General features: G+C 38.4%; 1 protein-coding gene across 1 annotated transcript in view; it reads right to left on the reverse strand.

Annotated features, from left to right (window-relative positions):
* Positions 1-24,575, reverse strand: part of LOC139368189 (voltage-gated potassium channel KCNC1-like) — a 64,862-nt gene continuing 40,287 nt past the window's right edge. The window contains exon 4 of the mRNA XM_071106827.1: positions 1-767. Within this exon, the coding sequence (XP_070962928.1) occupies positions 754-767 (14 nt within the window). The 3' untranslated portion in view covers positions 1-753. The remainder of the gene's footprint in view (positions 768-24,575) is intronic.

Here is a 24,575-nt window from a genome sequence, read left to right on the forward strand (position 1 = left end):
CTTCATGAGGTGGGAGAACAGATGTATTATCAAACGTCCAAATTCAGTTCTCAGATTCATTTAATCTGCAACTGGTTCAGTTGCTGTCACACATTTTTTTTTTTTTTTTTAAAGAACAGTTCGAGGGCAACTTGTCTTTGTCTCTCATGTACAATAGTTTCTTGTAAAAGGAAATAACACAAGAGGAAAACAGCATGTAAAGTTTTCATTTAGTGCGTCGTTCCGCATCACTCTGTTCAAAACTGTCAATGGATAAGGTCATGACGTTATTTTCCCAGCTAACAAATGCTACAGTGTTAGCAGAGATGCTACATAGTTAGTTAGACCTGGTCGCTCGTTTATAGGTGAGTGATAAATAATTGACTCTCTAAGTTTCTCAGTAGATCAGCACTGCAGTCGGTTATTGGTCACTGTACTGTGAGATGGTTGAGCGTCACAATATAATGTCTTCTGGAATGTTGCAGTAGGAGTCCTTTTCTCTCTGAGTGTGTCAGTGCAATGCTCAGTCAGTCGTCATTGTGATCTGTCAGACAGTCTTCAAAAGTGTGGCCGGAGTTTCCAAGAGGCTGCTTTGGTAACAACGTAAAGATCCAACCTCATGTTTATCTTGATCTCCCTCTGGTCTCTCTCTCTCTCTCGTCACGCCAAAGATATGCCTTTTAACTGTCCATCCGTGTCACACGTCTTGGTTAAAGTGGCTCCCTCCGCTCATTTCTGATTAACTGACTCAGTATGTCTTCGTCAGAGAAATTGCTAGAAACTTAACACTGCAAAGACAAGAATAAAGAGCTGTTAATTTTGTACACCTTAAGATTGAATAGGATTACAATGAAGAAAGGTTTTACATTTGGCAGTCGTAGCATTAGAAATTAGCATGCTACCAATACAGTAGTTTATCAATGTATTTCTGAGTATAAAAGGACAAATAAGGCCCCCCAACTGTTACTCATTTACCTAAATGTATATCAACATAGTATTACATATATTCCTAGGTCATATTAAATGTAACTTATACATAATTGACAATATGAAATGATGTGGGATCTGCTTTACCTGGATGCTGCAGGTTTACTGTGCATGTGAGAGTAAAATGGACATATTTTGAACTTGTACTATAAATTACAATTCTATAGACATCATTTTACATGCATTTGGGGGCATTTCTCTACATTAACGATGTACCTTCACCTGCAACTACAGGTGACAGATTTATTTGCAGTCACACGTTACATCCAATGACACCATCGCCCAACCAACCAACCAATCCACTCTCCAGTCAAACTACTGTACACACATTCAATCTTCACTTTGCATTATAATACCTTTTTTTTGTTGCAAAAAAAATACTTGACCAACATGACATCTTGTGTGTGTTAGTGTGTGTGTGTGAGGGGGAGGGGTATTGTAGAATTGTATGTGTTTGTTTGTACTGTATGTGTGTGTGTTTGTGTGAGACACAAATGGCACAACACTTTCAAGACAGACACAGACAAGACAGACAGACAGACATACACATATCATATTAATGAAGAAAACAACACTAACACAATCTTATGTCAACAGGACAGGCACTGTACATCAGAGTAGACTCAACACTACATTAGAACTTCATATAATCTTTATAAGCCCTGCATAATACCTTGGGAATCTAATAAATGAACATGAATAAAGTAAGTATAAATACATGTGTGGTAGCATCTGGTAATGTTGTGGCATTACCTGTTATTGCAAATATGTTTGTGTTTCTCATAAGAGCATAATGCATTGCATATGGATGTGTTAATAAATTTTTATATAGTCTCACCACAAATTGCACAACATTCTCTCACACTTAGAATGTCTCTTCTCAAACTGATCTTCATTCCATCTCTCTTCATCTGTCAATGTCCACTGAAAAATAGCTGGTTAAAGTTTTCTCCATGAAAACGTGCAAGTATCCACATAAATATCCTGCTATTCATTGATGTTATTTTTGTTTAGTTTATATTCATAAAACGGAATGATGTCATCCTTTTTACTAATTCAACATGCTGCTACATTCACAATTTATGATTATTCTATTGGGTCTGTTGGCTCCTGCATTTTTTATGAACTACTAGCAGGTTTCAAACATAACAGCACAGTTTGAGGAGGCATGTCAACTCATAAATCATCTACTGTAGGTGTTTATATATCCTGAAATTCATAAGCGAAAAGCTGATTGGAATTAAAGTGAGCGAAGAAATGAGGCCAAAACTAAAAGAGATAATCATTAAGTATAAAATCAAGTCAATAAATTATATATTTTTTGAAAATAGTACATCATCTAGAGGTGTAAGGCAAGGATGCCCTTTATCACCATATCTATTTTTATAGGGATTGAAAAACTTGCTGGGTCATTCTTGAATTGCGGAGGCAATTAGGTCCCTTGCTATTTCAAACATGAAAAACACTTTCAAATTACAAATAGGAACACATCATACATGTTTTTGTTCAAATTTAACTGATTATCAATGATAAAACATAATGCAAGTCCTTTATACTGTTATGTTTATGCATTGTTAAAGTACTTATGTCAAGAAAAATGGCTTATCCAAGCAGTGGATTGTAGTAACATGTTTAAAGTTGTAAAGTTGTAGTAACATGTTTTTGTGATTCAGCGATATCTATCTATTGTTTTGAATGCTAGAAAGCAAACAAAAGTATTTAAGATACTGTATAGATAGAAAATCAAAGCCTATTAAATCCCTATTTTGTGTGTGTTTCCAAAAATGCTATGGAATTAGTGTTACTGCCCTTGAAAATCTGCAATTTTAAAGATATACAAGGACCTTGAGCATTTCCTCCAGTGGCAAACTGTTATTGCAGGAGGGTCTCTGTCGAAGAAAATGACTAGCTAATCACAGTGTGATTTAGTGTCATATGTTTTAGGATTCCATTGATAATTTGGTGTAAAAAGTGTAATTTGTGTTACTCAATTAAAATGAAGGGAAATTACATTGTGAACAAAATTATTGATCAAATCACTTCAGTTAAAAAAATGTAAAGGGTTACTGACCTTAGATTTTAGCATCTGTGGCTTTCATTTAAAAACATTCTAAATTATCTAAAATGTGTAATTGGTGTTAATCAATCAATCAATCAATCAACATCATTGGTTTTACTACTCCTGTTGCTGGCACAATGTATTCATAATGGTAAAAATAGTTGTGGTCATTAAGCTGCCATAGTAGTTGATTTAGAATGGGAAATACCCAAATACATTTTAAAAAATTATAATAATCCAAAATGCCATGCCCAAATGCCACTGCAATTCAAGAACTACCCTGCTATAAAGGTAACATGTTACCATCAAAGGGGAGCTCCCTCAAAAAACGTGGGAACTTTATATACTGAACAAAAGATATAAATACAACATGCAACAATTGAAAAGATTTTGCTGGGATACAGTTCATATAAGGAAATCAGTCAACTTAAATAAATTCATTAGACCCTAATCTATGGGTTTTACATGACTGGGCAGGGGCGCAGCCATGGGTGGGCTTGGGAGGACATAGGCCAACCCACTTGGGAGCCAGGCACAACCACTCGGGAGTCAGGCCCAGCCAATCAGAATGAGTTTTTTCCCACAAAAGGGCTTTATTACAGACAGAAATACTACTCAGCAACCTGTCCCCTCTGAGGATCTTGCAGGTGAAGAAGCTGGATGTGGAGGTCTGGCATGGTTACACGTGGTCTGCGGTTGTGAGGCCGGTTGGAAATAATTTTCTAAAACGATGTTGGAGGCAGCTTATGGTAGAGAATTAACATTAAATTCTCTGGAAACAGCTTTGGTGGACATTCATGCCAATTGCATGCTCCCTCAAAACTCAAAACATATGTGGCATTTTATTGCCTGACAAAACTGCAAATTTTAGAGTGGCCTTTTATTGTCCCCTGCTCAAGGTGCACCTGTGTAATGATCATGCTATTTAATCAGCTGGCAGGATTATCTTGACAAAGGATCAAATGCTCACTAACAGGAATGGAAACAAATTTGTGCACAACATTTGAGAGAAATAAGCTTTTTGTGCATATGGAACATTTCAGGGATCTTTTATTTCAGCTCATGAAACATGGGACCAACACTTTACATGTTGCGTTTATATTTTTGTTCAGTGTATTATTTCCTTTTAAGCTTTACCTTTACCGTCCGTACATGTCTTTCACCATGTCTTTCACCACTTCACCAGTTACCTTATGTCAAAGTGTGTATAGTTCTCAAATATTACATTCCAAATATTACATTCCTATGTACAGTTGAAGTCTGAAGTTTACATACACCTTAGCCAAATACATTTAAACTCAGTTTTTCACAATTCCTGACATTTTAATCCTAGTAACAATTCCCTGTCTTAGGTCAGTTAGGATCATCACTTTATTTTAAGAATGTGAAATGTCAGAATAATAGTAGAGAGAATGATTTCTTTCAGCTTTTATTTCTTTCATCACATTCCCAGTGGGTCAGAAGTTTACATACACTCAATTAGTATTTGGTAGCATTGTCTTTAAAATGTTTAACGTGGGTCAAATGTTTTGTGTAGCCTTCCACAAGCTTCCCACAATAAGTTGGGTGAATTTTGGCCCATTCCTCCTGACAGAGCTGGTGTAACTGAATCAGCTTTGTAGGCCTCCTTGCTCGCACAAGCTTTTTCAGTTCTGCCCACATTTTTCTATAGATTGAGGTCAGGGCTTTGTGATGGCCACTCCAATACCTTGACTTTGTTGTCCTTAAGCTATTTTGCCACAACTTTGGAAGTATGCTTGGGAGTCATTGTCCATTTGGAAGACCCATTTGCGACCAAGCTTTAACTTCCTGACTGATGTCTTCAGATGTTGCTTCAATATATCCACGTAATTTTCCTTCCTCATGATCTATTTTGTGAAGTGCACCAGTCCCTCCTGCAGCAAAGAACCCCCACAACATGATGCTGCCACCCCCACAACATGATTCTGCCACCCCTGTGCTTCACGGTTGGGATGGTGTTCTTCGGGCTTGCAAGTCCCCCCCTTTTTCCTCGAAACATAACGATGGTCATTATGGCCACATAGTTCTATTTTTGTTTCAACAGACCAGAGAATATTGCTCCAAAAGTACAATCTTTGTCCCCATGTGCAGTTGCAAACCGTAGTCTGGCTTTTTTATGGAGGTTTTGGAGCAGTGGCTTCTTCCTTGCTGAGCGGCCTTTCAGGTTATGTCACTATAGGACTCTAGTTTACCTGTTTCCTCCAGCATCTTCACAAGGTCCTTTGCACTTTTCGCACCAAAGTACGTTCATCTCTAGGAGAAAGAACGAGTCTCCTTCCCGAGCAGTATGATGGCAGCATGGTCCCATGGTGTTTGTACTTGTGTACTATTGTTTGTAGAGATGAACGTGGTACCTCCAGGAATTTGGAAATTGCTCCAAATGATGAACCAGACTTGTGGAGGTCTACAATTTCTTTTCCCGAGGTCTTGGCTGATTTCTTTTGATTTTCCCATGATGTCAAACAATTCAAGCACTGAGTTTGAAGGTCAGCCTTGAAATACATCCACAGGTACACCTCCAATTGACTCAAATGATGTCAATTAGCCTACCAGAAGCTTCTAAAGCCATAACATAATTTTCTGGAATTTTCCAAGCTGTTTAAAGGCACAGTCAACTTAGTGTATGTAAACTTCTGACCCACTGGAATTGTGATACAGTGAATTATAAGGGAAATAATCTGTCTGTAAACAATTGTTGGAAAAATTACTTGCGTCATGCACAAAGTAGATGTCCTAACCGACTTGCCAAAACTATAGTTTGTTGACAAGAAATTTGTGGAGTGTTTGAAAAACAGGTTTTAATGACTCCAACCTTAGTGTATGTAAACTTCAGACTTCAACTGTATATAAAGAAGCAGATATGACCATGTATAGCATACATCCAGCATAAGTAAACTATTTTACTGAATGTTTAAGATAATTTCAGCTGAGTTGCATATGTTGCTTTTTTTTATACATGAATTCAAATAGCCCACATAAACATGACATAAACATGACATAAACATGACATAAACATGACATAAACATGACATAAACATGACATAAACATGACATAAACATGACATAAACATGACATAAACATGACATAAACATGACATAAACATGACATAAACATGACATAAACATGACATAAACATGACATAAACATGACATAAACATGACATAAACATGACAGTTTAAATACGACATAATGATTAACAGTTATGGAAATGAAACTGAGAATGTTGTACAATTCCACTCTTAGCATATTCACAGACACATGGTGTTTGTAGCATTAGTAATAAACTATTAAAATAACCATCTGGATCATGCTAAATCCAATTTGGCAATCACATCCAAGCTTTCCTCTTCCCCACAGACAAAGTATACATCGAAAAATGAATTTCAGGTGACTTTAATATATATTCACATGTGTAGATACAGTTATGTGCTTATTCAATATTCACCATTTAATTGACAAGCATTGCTTTGCAGGTGTAGCTAGGTAAATCTAGCTAGCTTGTATGTGTTCCTAGATTGACATTGCAGCCTATAGAAGCCTCATAGAGGCCCTTTCAACATTTTGTCGGTCTGTTCTAAGTGTGTTGTATTGAGCACAGCAATATGATACCAGCCTTCATTCTCTACAGAAACAAAGTTTATACATTCTTATATTTCAGGTACAATTATGAACAGGTGGTATGTTTACAAATGGAGAATGAAAATTGGAGTAAATCGAACTATGTGACTATGCAAATGACAACAAAAAAAAAAGTTTGTAAACTATAGACAATCAGTCATCGAAGAACGAAAACATTCAAATGAAGAGAAATGGGTGGGCATTTTCTTTAATTGCCTAATTTACATAACAGCTGTGTTTCCTTCAAATTAGCACAGCAATTGCATTAAAATATTATTTGAATAGCACCTGCTGTAGTAATGATACATATTCTACATGTTTTCCTCTATAGACAATGTGCAGGTGTGCAGAAATATGGACACATCCTAACCTAAGATGTGCATGTGCAATGCAAACGTTAACTTACATCAATCACTGACATCGATGGAGGCTTTGCTTAAAAAAAGGCACATGCATATCTCAAATTGGGATATGGCCTTACATCAGGATTCTGGAAACTCATATGTAGGGAAGCTCTTGGATTTCCAGGAAAAAATAAATGCTTTTCAGAGTCATACAATAAGCTGCTAGACAAAGAGTAGTGAGGGCAGACTACGACAACTTTGACTGTCGGTCAATAATATATGTAGGTCCGTAATAAGTACTGGTAGGCAGGATGTACTGATAGGCAGAATATGGCTCAGTCAAGATTCAAATCTTGATTGAATCCCATAGGGCCAATTCCAAACATGCGATCTGCGTGCACAACTTGCGCTATCACGTAAACCATGCGTTGATAGCAAATAGGAAATTAGTGTGAGAACTCGAGTGACATGCGCAGATCTCAAGTTGGGATTCGGCTTTTTCGGGTTTTTTTCTTCTCTTTCTGCTTTTCACAAATTTGTCTGTCATATTTCCTTTGTGTTATGTTATGGAATGTAGGTACTTACGATGATATGGATCTGAAGGTAGTGGTGAGACCTTTTGAGGACAAATATTTGTTTAAATATGGACGGGTGCAGAAAATCAATTTCTTACAATGAATACAAGAAATACAAAATGATCTCAGCGTAAAAAATAAAAAAAGAACATCTACAACAACATCAAAACAAGACAAATGGCTCATGCCATTCTTATACAGTAAGTACATTTAGATTGTGAACAGTTTTTTTTGTTTTTTTAGTCAGTTAAGAACAAATGATATTTACAATGATGGCCTAGGAACAGTGGGTTAACTGCCTTGTTCAGGGGCAGAACGACAGAGTTTTTTTTTACCTTGTCAGCTCGGGGATTCGATCTAGCAACCTTTCAGTAAATGGCCCGACGCTCTAACCACTAGGCTACCTGCCGCCCCAATTAGATAGGTAGATGGCCTATTGTGCACTCTTTGAAGATTAAAAATAGATTTGCATAATTACGTGTATGTGCACAGTATGTTTCCCGCATTAATGTTATATTGCATGTAATATTGCATATATGAGCATGAGTGATTCTCTTTTCATATGACATGTTCATATCTGTTCATTATTATATACGAAGATGGCAATCCAAGAGGGAAGACTGGTTGTGGAAATTGAAGACAATCTGTTGTACTTAATAAAGATCATAAAAAATATATATTGACTGTATTCTAGCTAGATTGTTCTTCTTCACTGCATCCCATTTGAGGACCAGTCTCATCCCCTCTATTTAATGACTTTCGAGAGGTGGAATAAATTGTTTCATAGAATTTTTCTATTCCTTTTCTTTTCTTTCTTTTTTTTGGGATTTTCAAGAAGCAAGACGAAATGATAATGAAAAAGTACAAAATGATTATCAAAACTAAAAGGTGAAACAGATATTTATAAAAACTAAACATCCTACGGTTAGAAATATTGATCCTGATGGTTGAGCCTTCAGTGGGTTGGAATAAATGTCAAATATTTATGTCCCTGTTTTACGATAATATATATCTTTCATGTACTGTAAAGTGGTGTGTGTTTATGTATAATCTGCACATGCAACTTGTAAAGTAATAATACATGTTGGTAAAGTGTTTCCATTAGTGATACCTAATACATACAGTATACTAGTCAATCCGGCTTATTTTATACATCATTTTGTATAATTCACAGTATTTTAACAAATATTTGAATATTCTAGTACTATATATTTACTTATTTCCATTCTCTCCATTCACCCGCCCTTCCTATCACTCACTAACATGGATGCATCTTCTTATTCTAACTACTTATATCAACTATTTTACTCAACGCTACAGTGTTGAGCAACACTACAGTAGAAGCAACACTACAGTAGAAGCAACACTACAGAAGAAGCAACGACCTTTACACAACAGTTCATGACAGTGTATAACAAACACCAGTGTCTTAACCATCGAGTGTGATGTTCAAATATTAATTCAACATTTCGTCTTAGCCGTGACAATTGTCGATAGTTATTGTCATAATCTTTCGTGACCTGCTAGGACAGGACTTAAATTGCAGTTGTATCGTTTCGCTATGAGAGTGTTATTTTGACGTCGCTCAAAGGGGTACTCTAAGTCTTTGGGATTTTGGCAATGATGCCCTTTATCTAATTCCCCCATAGTCAGCTGAACTCCAGTCATTGCGCTAACGCTACTTAGCTTTGGCTCGAATAACTACCTCTGACGTCCTTCATACTGGACACCAGAGGAGCTTGGTGGGAGGAGCTATAGGAGGATGGGCTCATTGTAATGGCTGAAATGGAATAAATGGAACAGAGAGTCAAACATGTGGTTTCCGTATGGTTGATGTGTTTGATACAATTTGATGTATTCCATTCCAGCCATTAAAATGAGCCCTTCCTCTTATAGCTCCTCCCACCAAGCTCCTCTGCTGGACCTGGAAACATAAAAATGGTGTCCAGGAGTTCATCTAACTCTGGGGAAGTAGATAAAGGGCCTCATTGCCAACGTCCTGAAGTATCCCTTTAAATGTGTTAGAAACTATTAACTGAAAGTGCCTTGTGATTATTAAATGTATAGTTCTTCATTTTGAGCCTATATTTATATACTTTTTTTTTTTTAAGGAGCATGTGATGAATACCAAAAAAAGGTGTCTATACATGCGTATATTGATATTTACATGTGACAAATTAAGTAGAAACCTACTTAAGATTGACCATATCTACCCCCCAAAAATGTTTCCCTTTGGCTACATGAATTGTAGACGTTTAATTTCTTCACTTTTTTTCTGGACAGAATTAGCTTCGGTTGTTTGGTCAAGAAAGCACAACAATGGCAGTATGTTAATCTACACACATATTCTGCAATTGAATATGTAACTGTAGTTTGAGAAACAGACAAGTCCTCAACTGGCAGCTTCGTTAAATAGTACCCGCAAAACACCAGCCTCAACGTCAACAATGAAGAGGGGACTCCGGGATGCTGGCCTTCTAGACTGAATTCCTCTTTCCAGTGTCTTTTGCCCATCTAAATCTTTTCTTTTTATTGGCCAGTCTGAGATATGGCTTTTTCTTTGCAACTCTGCCAACATCCCGGAGTCGCCTCTTCACTGAAAATAACCTTTGTTACCACATAGTTTCTTAGTTAACTTAATACCATGTAAATACCAGGTAAATACCAGCTTAAACTGGGCTGTAAAAATAAAACATTACCACTACATCTTAACCTGACGCATGCATCTTAAACCATGTTTTGACGAGACAAGTGGTCAGAATCTTTCTACGTTCAAAATCATTATCGTTATTGCTATTTGTTTTGCATTGTACACAACCCTAGTGGCAGCATGAATGCATTCTGTCCTTATAGCCAATCCATCATTTTGTTGTCCTGAACCTCCTTTCTGCTACAAAATGGAGGGGATGGGGGAACGGCAGCGGCGCAATGGTCCTGGGACCTCATAGGTTTCAAAGGGCGGGCTAGTAATTGGAGTGAGGCGCAAGGTTGACCCAGCCATTCCTGATATGCTGTTCAGGCTGTGAGATTTCTCATAGCCAGTTGCTTTAGAGGAGAACATTGAATGAAAGGAAATAGTTTACAATAATTATTTTGTTTAGTTGTTGGATTTGTTATTTAGGATTAAATTAAACGCAAGTTTAAAAAATAAAAAAAAAGTTGAAATGTTTATACATGATGACAAGGTGGACATGGGAAACATACATATTGATGGTTATTTGGGTGTAGAATGAAGGATGCATATAATTGAAAAATATATTGAGAGTGTTAGCATATAGAGGTAAAATAGAGGTTAGTAACAGTACACGATAGAAAGTAATCAAATGAGAATAAATCAAATTGTGAGTAAATCATATCAAAACGTTAGGAGACATACATAAGACAGACGAGGACAGACATAGAGACAAGACAGGACGGGACAGAACAAGAAAATGCGAGTTATGATTTATGTCAATTCATTATTATTTTCAATAGAGAAAACAAAAAAAGTTAAAGGTATTTAGGATTAGAACATTCAAACCTTCAGACCAGTTGAATAAAGCACCCAACATAGCCTAATAAGGCAACAGCTCCGACCAGGTTCCTATGTTCAGGTGTTTTAGAAAACCATTTGGTCAAAGGCAAAGCAGTTCTTTTTAGACCAAGACACAGCAGCAAATACAGCAAATACACAAAGCTCAGGTTTCACTGACCAAAACGGTCGACCAAATGAAGTTGTCAGGGACGTAAAATAGTCATTTAAAAAAAAAATTGTTCCCACAAAATGGTGTCTCATCCTGAGTCATACATGTATCGATTTACCCGACTAACGTGAGAGTGATATGAGCCAAGACTCATGGACACAAAATCTGTGGTTACAAACAGGCCATTTCTCAAGACTCCCTTTGGAGTCCTGACAACTTCACATGGCCAACATCAGAACGCATTTCCCCCCACATTCAAACTCACTTCCTCTTTCCTGGGAACCACATCCTGCAACAGATAATTATTTATAGGGGGAAAAGCAACATTTGGTAAATCGGTGCTCTACTCCTGTATGTTAAAACACAGAGCGCTGCTAAATTGAAACCAAGCCAAATCTATTGTACTACAATGGCCGCTGGTATTCTCACTGAATTTCTGCTTTTATATCAAACTCTGCGTGAAGGTTTCTGTGTAAAGCACCACAAAACATATAGCTTTTCCCTCTGTACTTTCAGTCGATATCACTGGGCAAGGCATGCAGACATTGAGCGCCCCCCGTAGAGAGCAGAAAGAGAGTAGACACTACACAGTGGTGTGCTAAAGAGTGCTGTTGAGTCAGGTGACATATAAAACCCCATTGGTAGTGGTGTTAACACTACTCTAACAATATGCCTAACTGATCCATGGCGGGTGAAGCTGTGTGGTCTGCAGGTGTCAATCTGTGATTTGAACCATTAGAGCACCACTGGGTGATCAAGCTATTATTTTTACAGTATGTGGCAGTCCAGCCAATTGTGTAAAAGCTAGCGAATCTCCTCTAATGGCGGCATCGGGCATAGTCTCATTAGAGAGTCATTGTCTGTACGAGTGTAGAACTCCAACAATCATGGGTCTTCACTCCAAAGATAGACAACAAAGAACACCCCTTGGCATGAGGCTCTTTCTGCCTCCTTGCTGCACAGTCCACAGTGACCAACTAGACCACTCTACATTAAACATCACTAGTCCATAAATAAAAACTTTCCTTTTTTTAAAATTCTAGCTGGCTGAGGCACATTAGTGGGAAGGCAACTCAGTGAAATATTGATGAGGACATTATCACTGGGCTTCTCCAGTGCTACACACACAACCATGTCTTGAACAGTGGCAGGGTGTTGTAAAGGGGACTGTTGTTGCTCCATCCATAGCTGACCTTTTTTTAATGTCCCGCTCACACTCCAAAGCTCAGATGGACGATCAACTTATCCGAACTGTGTAGATTGTGTAGCGCGTTTAACTTTGACCTTCCCTTATGTTCCGACATGTGCATGTGTTGGCTGCGAGTGTGTTCCCGAAACTATTATATCCCACACTGAACTGTTATATCACATTCTAAAAGTACAAATTAATAACTTATGTAAAGAACCTCACAATGGCAAAGGTTCAAATGGGTCTACAGCCAGTCGATAACTTACAACATTCCAGTCTAAACATTTTCTCATGTGATGAATTTGAATCGATACAGTCCTGGACTGGATTAATTGCAACCAATATTGTTTGCCAACATCGAGTTCCTTTAAATGCTGAAATGATTGGCCATTTAATTTTTACCAGTGTACGTATACTAATGATGACAAATATACTGTAGGTGCACGCATTAGACGGTGATATTCTATGTTCGCTACTGTGGAAGTGTAGGGCTGGAGAGAGAGTTATTATAGCGAGACACACCAGTAGCATGTATGCTGGGGATTTTCTCCTAGTGCTATTCCTGGAAATCAACATGCAGCATGCCATACTTGGAGACGGAGAGAGACAACCAAAAAAAAGAAAAAAGAGAGAGAGGCCTACACAAACGGTTCATGTGATCCAAAACTAAACTGATCAAAGCTACATGAAAACACTATATTAATCTACATCTTATCAACTAATCTTCTGAGGAAACAGATCAAGCCCCATTAAGCAAAACCTTTTCTTTAAAAAAAAAATAACTGAACGTCCACAGTAGCTTTCTTTACATTGAATCTGGTAACACTAGCAGTATGAAAGATGGAGACTCACATGGACAACACAAGGAACACACATCTTTCCTTGACAGTTTGACTCTAGTTAGAAGTTTGGTAAACGGACGTGGAAAGACGTACCTAATGTCAGGCATTGTATGGTGATTTAAATGGACCCAGGATGCACCCAAAAGCTAAAAGCTACTTCTACCAGGCATAAAACGTCTTTGCTACGATAAAAACGTTTATACCTACTTACAGCCAGACTTACATTACACTTAAAGGGAGTTAATATCTACTGTCATGAGATTAGCTACACTATAAAACAATAAATGTACAGTACATGTAAATAAACCATATCAGGGGACTTCATCTACTTTGTTTCACTTTGACTTTAATACGGACCTAAAGCCAAACTTAATTGGCACTACATGAAAGGGGAAGTACCTACCTACAGTCAGACTTTAGTTACACTTGCACTGCACTGGCGGCCTGGGAATAGGATGGAGAATGAATGTTAATCACAGAGGGAGAGGTCGATGGAGGGAACATGAAGAACAGAGAAACAGTACAAATATTCAGACCAGAGTTTTACCCCAAAATAAGGTTTTCCTTGGCAAGTCTATACTACGTTATACTTCTCGTATTGTATATTATACTTACATGAGATAATACAGTGCGTTCGAAAATGATTCAGACCCCTTGACTTTATCCATATTTTGTTAAGTTACAGCCATATTCTAAAAGTGATAAAACTGTTTTTTCCCCTCATCAATCTACACTCAATACCCCATAACGATAAAATAAAAATGTTCAAATGTAAAAAAAAAAATATATATCAAATTTACATAAGTATTCAGACCCTTTACTCAGTACTTTGTTGAAGCACCTTTGGCAGCAATTACAGCCTCGAGTCTTCTTGGGTATGATGCTACAAGCTTGGCACACCTGTATTTGGGGAGTTTCTCCCATTCTTCTCTGCAGATCCTCTCAAGCTCTGTCAAGTCAGATTGGGAATGTCACTGCACAGCTATTTTCAGGTCTCTCCAGAGATGTTTGATGGGGTTCAAGCCCGCATTCTGGCTGGGCCACTCAAGGACATTCAGAGGGACTCTGGAGCTCTGTCAGAGTGACCATCGGATTCTTGGCCAAGGCCCTTCTCCCCCGATTGCTCAGTTTGGCCTAGGCGGCAAGCTCTTGGAAGAGTCCTGGTGATTCCAAACTTCTTCCATTTAAGAATGATGGAGGCCACTGTGTTCTTGGGGACCTTCAATGCTGCAGAAAGTTTTTGGTACCCTTCCCCAAATCTGTGTCTCGACACAATCCTGTCTCGGAGCTCTACGGACGATTTGGTTTTTGCTCTGACATGCACTGTCAACTGTGGGACCTTCTATAGACAGGTGTGTGCCTTTCCAAATCATGTCCAATCAGTTGAATTTTCCACAGATGGACTCCAATCAAGTTGTAGAAACATCTCAAGGATGATCAATGGAAACGATGCACCTGGGCTCAATTTCGAGTCTCATAGCAAAGAGTCTGAATACTTATGTAAATAAGGTATTTCAGTTTTTATATATATATATATACATTTGCAAAAATGTCTACAAACCTGTTTACGCTTTGTCATTATAGGGTATTGTGTGCAGATTGATGAGGAACATGTTTTATGTAATCCATTTTAGAATAAGACTGTAACATAACAAAATGTGGAAAAAGGAAAACGGTCTGAATACTTTCCAAAGGTACTGGAGGTTGTTAAAGAAGGTGTGGGTTTGTATTACCCATACTTAAATATATTGGTCTGTTCTTGCACCATAACACAAGCCACAATGTGCTCAGCACTTGCCTCGGATGTGTTTTGAGAAAACACACCATATATTATGCTGGCAGTGACTTGTTAACCATACTGTATCTAGGTCATACTGTATGTGCGTCAGCTACCCTCTTCCTACTCTCCAAGGAGATATATATATTTACAATTTATACAGGTCATATATGTCTAATATTAGATTGGGTAAAAAGCTGTCATGGGTGAAAATATTAGCAGTGTTGTTATGGAGAGACGTGAGTAACAGTGACATTTGACATAGAGAATTAGATGCATTTATGAAATGCAACAACAAACAATTCATTTTTCATACATTCACATTTGAAAAATATTTTGAGAGAACAATGAATTAGGACAGGATGAAATTGACATCTAACAGATAAAACATTTTTTTTTTAAAGATCTGCCTATTAGAAGTGGCTTCAAATTGAGGATATCCTTGTTAAGTGTTCCATCCAAAACATACACTACCGGTCAAAAGGTTTAGAACCCCCTACTCATTCAAGAGTTTTTCTTTATTTTTACGATTTTATACATTTTAGAATCATAGTGAAGACATCAAAACTATGAAATAACACATATGGAATCATGTATTATTCAAAGAAGTGTTAAACAAATAGCCACACTTGATGGCAACTTTGCACACTCTTGTCTCTCAACCAGCTTCACCTGGAATACTTTTCCAACATTCTTGAAGGAGTTCCCACATATGTGACCCGATTTAGGAAACTAGGCGTATGTCGCAAGTCATGAATTCACAGGAGAGCCTTTTGAATGTAATTTTTTTTTATCAAAATGCTTTTTTTTGGCAGAAATGCTGTTGTGAACTTTCATGTGCCTTAATATCAAACTACTATGTCATCTGTAAATACAAATATAATTGTTAAATTATGAGCCTAGTTGGTTTAGCCACAGAGAAAGACAGCAACCTTCCCGCTAGCCATGATTGGCAGAGATAATGAGTGGGCTGGACATGCCGAGAGATGAGTTTGGATTGGTCTAAGGTGTTGCATCTTGTAAAATGAGCTGCTCATAATGCGTAAATAATCCTTTCTACTGCAGTTTTTTTTGAAAGATAGAACGTTAGCCATGGAGAACTGCCAATATGTTGCTACTACTCTCAATAGCATTGCTGCCCTGAATTTATCAGGCGCTATCAACAAAAGTCAGTGGGAAAAAGTTGTGATTTCTGGCTGACGATCGTGCCATGCAATGCTGACTCTCTCTCAGTGGAATACAATGGGCCAAATAAGCTGTGCAAACTAAACGGAAACAACACAGGATGTCTTATAGAAAGGGATTGCAGTCTGCCGTGAAGCGTTCATCCATGTATACAGGTAAGAATCTAGCTACAGATTCAGATATTATACGTTTCTAATATTGTCAGAAAGTTGTTTTCATTGCCAGCTAATGGTTGCTGTTAGCTAGCTAACTAGCTAACATTGAACTTATTGGTTAACTAAAGCTAACTATGACAATCGGTTTGTATTGCTAGTTAAAGCTTGCTGTAAGTTAGCCAGCAGACGTCAGATGGCTAGCTACAGTAGCTAACATTACCTGTATGAACTGTGTGTAGTGATGTTCTCAGAATGCCACTTCGCATCTATTGTATAATAATTTTAAAATACAGTGCCTTGCGAAAGTATTCGGCCCCCTTGAACTTTGCGACCTTTTGCCACATTTCAGGCTTCAAACATAAAGATATAAAACTGTATTTTTTTGTGAAGAATCAACAACAAGTGGGACACAATCATGAAGTGGAACGACATTTATTGGATATTTCAAACTTTTTTAACAAATCAAAAACTGAAAAATTGGGCGTGCAAAATTATTCAGCCCCTTTACTTTCAGTGCAGCAAACTCTCTCCAGAAGTTCAGTGAGGACATCTGAATGATCCAATGTTGACCTAAATGACTAATGATGATAAATACAATCCACCTGTGTGTAATCAAGTCTCCGTATAAATGCACCTGCACTGTGATAGTCTCAGAGGTCCGTTAAAAGCGCAGAGAGCATCATGAAGAACAAGGAACACACCAGGCAGGTCCGAGATACTGTTGTGAAGAAGTTTAAAGCCGGATTTGGATACAAAAAGATTTCCCAAGCTTTAAACATCCCAAGGAGCACTGTGCAAGCGATAATATTGAAATGGAAGGAGTATCAGACCACTGTAAATCTACCAAGACCTGGCCGTCCCTCTAAACTTTCAACTCATACAAGGAGAAGACTGATCAGAGATGCAGCCAAGAGGCCCATGATCACTCTGGATGAACTGCAGAGATCTACAGCTGAGGTGGGAGACTCTGTCCATAGGACAACAATCAGTTGTATATTGCACAAATCTGGCCTTTATGGAAGAGTGGTAAGAAGAAAGCCATTTCTTAAAGATATCCATAAAAAGTGTCGTTTAAAGTTTGACACAAGCCACCTGGGAGACACACCAAACATGTGGAAGAAGGTGCTCTGGTCAGATGAAACCAAAATTGAACTTTTTGGCAACAATGCAAAACGTTATGTTTGGCGTAAAAGCAACACAGCTGAACACACGATACCCACTGTCAAACATGGTGGTGGCAGCATCATGGTTTGGGCCTGCTTTTCTTAAGCAGGGACAGGGAAGATGGTTAAAATTGATGGGAAGATGGATGGAGCCAAATACAGGACCATTCTGGAAGAAAACCTGATGGAGTCTGCAAAAGACCTGAGACTGGGACGGAGATTTGTCTTCCAACAAGACAATGATCCAAAACATAAAGCAAAATCTACAATGGAATGGTTCAAAAATAAACATATCCAGGTGTTAGAATGGCCAAGTCCAGACCTGAATCCAATCGAGAATCTGTGGAAAGAACTGAAAACTGCTGTTCACAAATGCTCTCCATCCAACCTCACTGAGCTCGAGCTGTTTTGCAAGGAGGAATGGGAAAAAATGTCAGTCTCTCGATGTGCAAAACTGATAGAGACATACCCCAAGCGACTTACAGCTGTAATCGCAGCAAAAGGTGGCGCTACAAAGTATTAACTTAAGGGGGCTGAATAATTTTGCACGCCCAATTTTTCAGTTTTTGATTTGTTAAAAAAGTTTGAAATATCCAATAAATGTCGTTCCACTTCATGATTGTGTCCCACTTGTTGTTGATTCTTCACAAAAAAAAATACAGTTTTATATCTTTATGTTTGAAGCCTGAAATGTGGCGAAAGGTCGCAAAGTTCAAGGGGGCCGAATACTTTCGCAAGGCACTGTATGTGTATCTGGAATTTGTCTTTCAGCATCAATCAGTAGAAAACGCCCGACTCTAATCCACCGGTCATACAGTCATCAAAAAGAAAGCTGGCCCAAGCAAGCAAAGGCAGCAGCGCAGTCATCAACTACATGCACCCTTTCTTCACCAACTACGGAGTTGGGAAAACACATGTGGACCTGAATTGTGATAACTGCAGAGGCCAAAACAAGAACAAGTTTGTGTTCTGGTATTGTACCTGGTGTCACCATGCACAAGCTCCACCAAAATCTGGACCTTCACTTCCTGATCACAGGCCACACCAAGTGCCCCTGACTGGTGCTTCGGCCTCATCAAGCAGCGCTTCAGAAAGACCAGAGTGAACGCTGTCTGAGATTGCTGATGTTGTGAAGGACAGCACTGTGACAGGGGTCAACATCCCACAGCTGGTTTGACTGGAGGATGGTACGGTGCTGGTGGAAAGCTATGGCTGGCAACAACACTTGACTCCGTACTTCAGGCCGCTGCCACAGATACAAATGCCAGAATTTCAGGTAAAAAAACATTTTCATTGTATGAGGTTTTTCTTATCTAAACTTGGAAGGTGAAGTGATGTTGTAATGTCTCCTGATTTTGTTGTTGTTGTTATTCCCTGCTTTACAGCTTCGATGCTCTGGAGCCTGGTGTTATCGCCAAGGAGCGTCCGGACTGTCGGGACAAGGTTTTCAGCTGCTGCGCAACGCTGACATCCTACCTCCCATAGATGGTCTGCCTGTCCAAGCACCACCTGGACTGGACAAAGCTAGACAAACTATCTCTTAGACAAGATCAGGGAGTTTTGCGACGAAGAGGCTATCACATGCCCTGCACCAAAGTCAAGGGCAGGACAGAAACAGGCACTCCGAATATAGATTCCCTTGTTCATGCATGGTTTGGACGGACCAGTCATCACAACTATCTGCAGTGCCTCTATTCACATGACTCTCTACTAACACACGTTGCTGCTACTATTTTTTTTTTATCCAGTTGCTCAGCCACTTTACCCCTGACTGTATGTATATAACGACCTCATCTATCACTGATATCGTTATTGATATTGTTCTTGTACATAGTGTCAATATAAATAAAATATACAGTATCTATTTCTGATATTGCAACTATGCAAGTAACCAATTGGCTGTACAGTTTACACCTTCTGCACCATCCACTTAGCAAGATTTAGCAAAATATTGATTTATAAAATTAATATTGATATGTGTGGTCATGACATGATTTTGTGACATACCACAACTATATCATGTGACCGTGTCAAGTGTCCATCACATACATATATGGCGCATGCATCTGTTTATGTACTGTACATGTGCACCTCACTCAGGTTTCAACTCAGGTTGCATGGCCTTAACCTATGTATGGAATACTGTGTGATAAGTGCATGTGTAACAGTATAAAAAAGTATGCTAATGTACTGGTGTGAAGGCATTTGGGCAATGGTGTAAAGTACTTCAGTAAAAATACTTTAAAGAACTAAATAAGTATTTTTTTTTTAAGTATCTGTACATTACTTTACTATTTATATATTTGGCAACTTTTACTTGACCACAGTCATACATTACTCCATACATTTTCCTTGACACCCAAAAGTACTCGTTACATTTTGACAGGAAAATTGTCCAATTCACACACTTATCAAGAGAACATCCCTGGTCATCACTACTGCCTCTGATCTGGCATTAAACACAGATGCTTCGTTTGTAAAATATGTCTGAGCGTTGGAGTGTGCCCCTGGCTATCCGTCAATAAAATCTGGTTTGCTTAATATTAAGGAATTTGAAACGGTTTATATTTTTACTTTTACTTTTGATACTTAAGTACATTGTGCCCCTAGCTATAAGTCAATAAAACATTTCAAAAATAATATTAATTGTGCCATCTGGTGTAATATAAGGAATTTGAAATGATTTATACTTTTACTCAAGTATGACAATTTTGTACTTTTTCCACCACTGCATGTGGCTGGGGGTAATAGCATTTCTTCACATGACCCATCAATTTAGACAAGTGTGTCTAATATTTATAACATATTTTTATCTGGACACTTTCTGTTTACCTGGAATTGTTCCTTCTAGTCATAATCTTTACTACACTACTCACTGTTTAGCACATGACCTCACATGTGAATCCTTAAAGAGATGGGTGGAGCTAGCTTAAGAGGGTGTGAGCAATGCTGAATGGGTGTAGACTAAGGAGAGCTCTCCAGCAGGTACCAAAACTTTCAAAGGCCCTTTTCTCAAAAGTGAGTTTACAAGTTTATCAACGTTCAAAACAAAATTACTTTCCCATTGTTACTCAAAAATGCAGTGTATGATATACCATTTTGTAGCTCTGAGTCTCTACTTTTATCCAACGTTTAAAAAAAAAAAACTATTTCAAAAGTTGCTATAGAAGACCGATTTGAGCTGGTCAGTCACATATGTTGAGCACTTGTTGGCTGCTTTTCCTTCACTCTGTGGTCCGACTCATTCCAAACCATCTCATTTGGGTTTAGGTCGGGGGATTGTGGAGGGCAGGTCATCTGATGCAGCACTCCATCACTCTCCTTCTTTGTAAAAATAACCCTTACACAGCCTGGAGGTGTGTTGGGTCATTGTCCTGTTGAAAAACAAATGATAGTCCCACTAAGCCCAAACCAGATGGGATGGCGTATCGCTGCAGAATGCTGTGTTAGCCATGCTGGTTAAGTGTACCTTCAATTCTAAATAAATCACAGACAGTGTAACCAACAAAGCACCATCATACCTCCTCCTTCATGCTTCACGGTGGGAACCACACATGCGGAGATCATCCTTTCACCCACACCGCGTCTCACAAAGACACGGCGGTTAGAACCAAAAATCTCACATTTGGACTCCAGACCAAAGGACAGACTCCCACCGGTCTAATGTCCATTGCTCGTGTTTCTTAGCCCAAGCAAGTCTCTTCTTATTATTGGTGTTCTTTAGTAGTGTTTTCTTTGCAGCAATTCGACCAATTTAGGCTTGATTCACGCAGTCTCCTCTGAACAGCTGATGTTGAGATGTGTCTGTTACTTGTCTGCAATGTCTGAAGCTGGTAACTCTAATGAACTTATCCTCTGCAGCAGAGGTAACTCTGGGTCTTCCTTTCCTGTGGCGGTCCTCATGAGAGCCAGTTTCATCATAGCGCTTGATGGTTTTTGCGACTGCACTTGAAGAAACTTTCTAAGTTCTTGAAATGTTCCGTATTGACTGACCTTCATGTCTTAAAGTAATGATGGACGGTTGTTTATCTTTGCTTATTTGAGCTGTTCTTGCCATAATATGGACTCAGCCAATTTGGTAAAATACCATCTTCTGTATAACCTCCCCCCACCCCACCCACCCACCTTGTCACAACACAACTGATTGGCTCAAACGCATTAAGGAAAGAAATTCCACAAATTAACTTTTAAGAAGGCACACCTGTTAAACTAAATGCATTCCAGGTGACTGCCTCATGAAGTTGGTTGAGAGAATGCTAAGAGTGTGCAAAGCTGTCATCAAGGCAAAGGGTGGCTATTTGAAGAATCGCAAATATAAAATATATTTTGATTTGTTTAACACCTTTTTGGTTACTACATGATTTCATATGTGTTATTTCATAGTTTTGATGTCTTCACTATTATTCTACAATGTATATAATAGTAAAAAAGATCCTTAGTTAGAATATGCAGAATCTTTCACCAGCTCAAAGTTTAAACTATTATCAGAATGTTCCACTACACTGCAACATACTGTATCAATCAACAATCTATTCTCTCCAAAACAGGCATCCAAGAGAAGAGAAAAAAAGAGAGGAAAAAGAGAAAAAGAGAGAACATCCCTGTTTATACCTGGTGCTAATGTGTCCTTTGTCCTGATCTTGTCCACATTCTGATTGTGCCCATATTAGCCGTTGGACCTACACATGGTATTGAATGTGTCTCTTACCCATCCATCCACTGTGTCCATTATGACCAGATTTTCCTGTATGCAAATGATTTGACAGCTTTTCTTTTCCAAAGAACATTTTTTGATTTAGTTTAAGACAAATATTTATGCAATAAGTCAATGGTGCCTAAATGTAACCTTATTGTAAATGTATTTTCTGAAGGTCAAAGGTTTTTTGATTACTTAATTCATTTCAATTGAAATTAAGACTGAAATACAATCAAATCCACACTGTGGATGTAACTTGTTAAAATATTTGTTGTATTATTCATTTTATTTTATTTTTTTTCAAATAAAAATACATATGTATTATTCATTTATGCATTTAATTTAATAAAATGATCCCAATTATTAAAAATAAGCATAGGTGATGGGAAGATTGAGAGGAGGAAAGGTAGATAGACAGTCTGACTAAAGACAAACAGACTACAAAGCACACCAACATGTAGAGACATGTAGAGACAAAGTAACTGACAACATTACACACTTGACACGGAAACAACGGAAACAGACTCAAATGACTCAAATCAACTTCACACGGATGCCATGGTATTCCGTTACTATCAAATGTTACAGGTTTCAGGTTACAGAGGGAACTCTGATTGACAATGGTCCTTGACAAACAGACATTAAACATACACAACAAAATCAACGAATAGAATCTACAGAAATGAAGATGAACAGAAATCTCAAAGAGAGACACACAAAACAATACACACACACAGAACACATATTAATACACACACATATAGGCCATGTCTAAATATCCATACTTGCATTCTAAATATTAGGCTATTTGGGTATGCGAAAATAGGACATTTTATAGTATGTGAAATTTCTAAAATGTAGTATGCCCTGAATGCCAGGATGTACCGCTCACATCAACTTTTCATCTAGCTACTAGATTTTAGTAGCGTTCAATGCACACTACTGTGGTAGAGAATCGGCTTTTCAGACCACTTTCGACAACAGTTGATCATTCGATAAGGGGACACGCTGTACCGAAATGAACACGTGGTGGGGAACAAGCGAGGTTGCACATTAGAAGACTCCTTCTCAGTATGGATGAGCCTAATATGTTGATAGTTGTTGCTTACTGCATTCGTTTTTGACAGCATGTCTAAACAGTACTGTATGTAGTACGATTAGTATACAGTGTGCAGTTTTAGTAAGTAGTTAGGCAAGAGTGATTTTGGACATGGCCATAGACACAGAAACATACACAGAGAGTGAGGGAGAGGGTAAAGAGAAAGAAAGAAAAAATAAGAAAAATAAGAAAAAAAAGAACAGATGAGAGGACAGTATTGAGGGGGAAAGGGAATGACAGAGAGAGCAATCAAAGAGGTAATTGACCCTTTGACCTTTTTTGAACCCTGCATATTGCATTTCGGGCGAAGGAGGTCAAACGGACAAGTATCTTGTAGCGAGACTTAAAATACTACTGAAATAACTTAAGGACTGCACATACAGAGATCTAAGAACGAGACTGTGGGAAAAGCACACAACACCAGTTTGAGAGCACAATAGGGAATCCCACTTTAAAACTAAAAAAGGGAACACATCGTTAAGCCATTATTACTTTCAGCTGGGGCAATTATGGCCATCAAACCTCCGGTGATTTTACAGTGTTCCCTTCGGGTTTCTTCACCTCATTCCTATCCACTTGGCATTCAATTCGATTTTTGGTCAATATGAGATTGAATGGCAATGCTGCTCGGAGGCATTCTATTTTTAGTTCAGCTTCACACGGATGCAACGTTATTCCGTTACTATCAAATGTTACACGTTTCAGGTTACAGAGGGAAGTCAAGTTTCTGTGATCCTCGAGTCCCCCTACTGATACCAATATTTTCAGCAATGCTGAGAGCTGAAGGTTGGCATGTAGAATTGGCACAAATATCGTTAAATGTGCTGGGAGTTAAAGGTTTATAGCTTTCCCCCCACCAAACGCTTGTACCGTGATAACGAGAGGAGGATTCATTCAGTAAACACCGAATGTCATCCTATGAAACCTCTAGTGCTTCTGGCTTCCTGCTTAAAATGGCCTCCGTTTTGGTTTTAAAGAGGGATTTGCGGAATTGAGTTGAGGTTTTATGCACAAAAAAGAACCGTTGAAAACACACAACACCGAAGCAGTCCGGGGCTTCCAAGAGAGGAGTTCAACAGCTCAAGGCTCGCTTACCTTAGATGGCATGTAGCCAGTTGTCGGTCAATCAGTCTGTCATAGTGTCTGTCTGGCAGTGTGAAGTCGGCATCAGTCAGTGAGTCAGTATTTCGGTGTTTCTTTCA

The sequence above is a fragment of the Oncorhynchus clarkii genome, chromosome 16 (genome assembly GCF_045791955.1).
Source record: "Oncorhynchus clarkii lewisi isolate Uvic-CL-2024 chromosome 16, UVic_Ocla_1.0, whole genome shotgun sequence".
Lineage (NCBI taxonomy): Eukaryota > Metazoa > Chordata > Actinopteri > Salmoniformes > Salmonidae > Oncorhynchus > Oncorhynchus clarkii.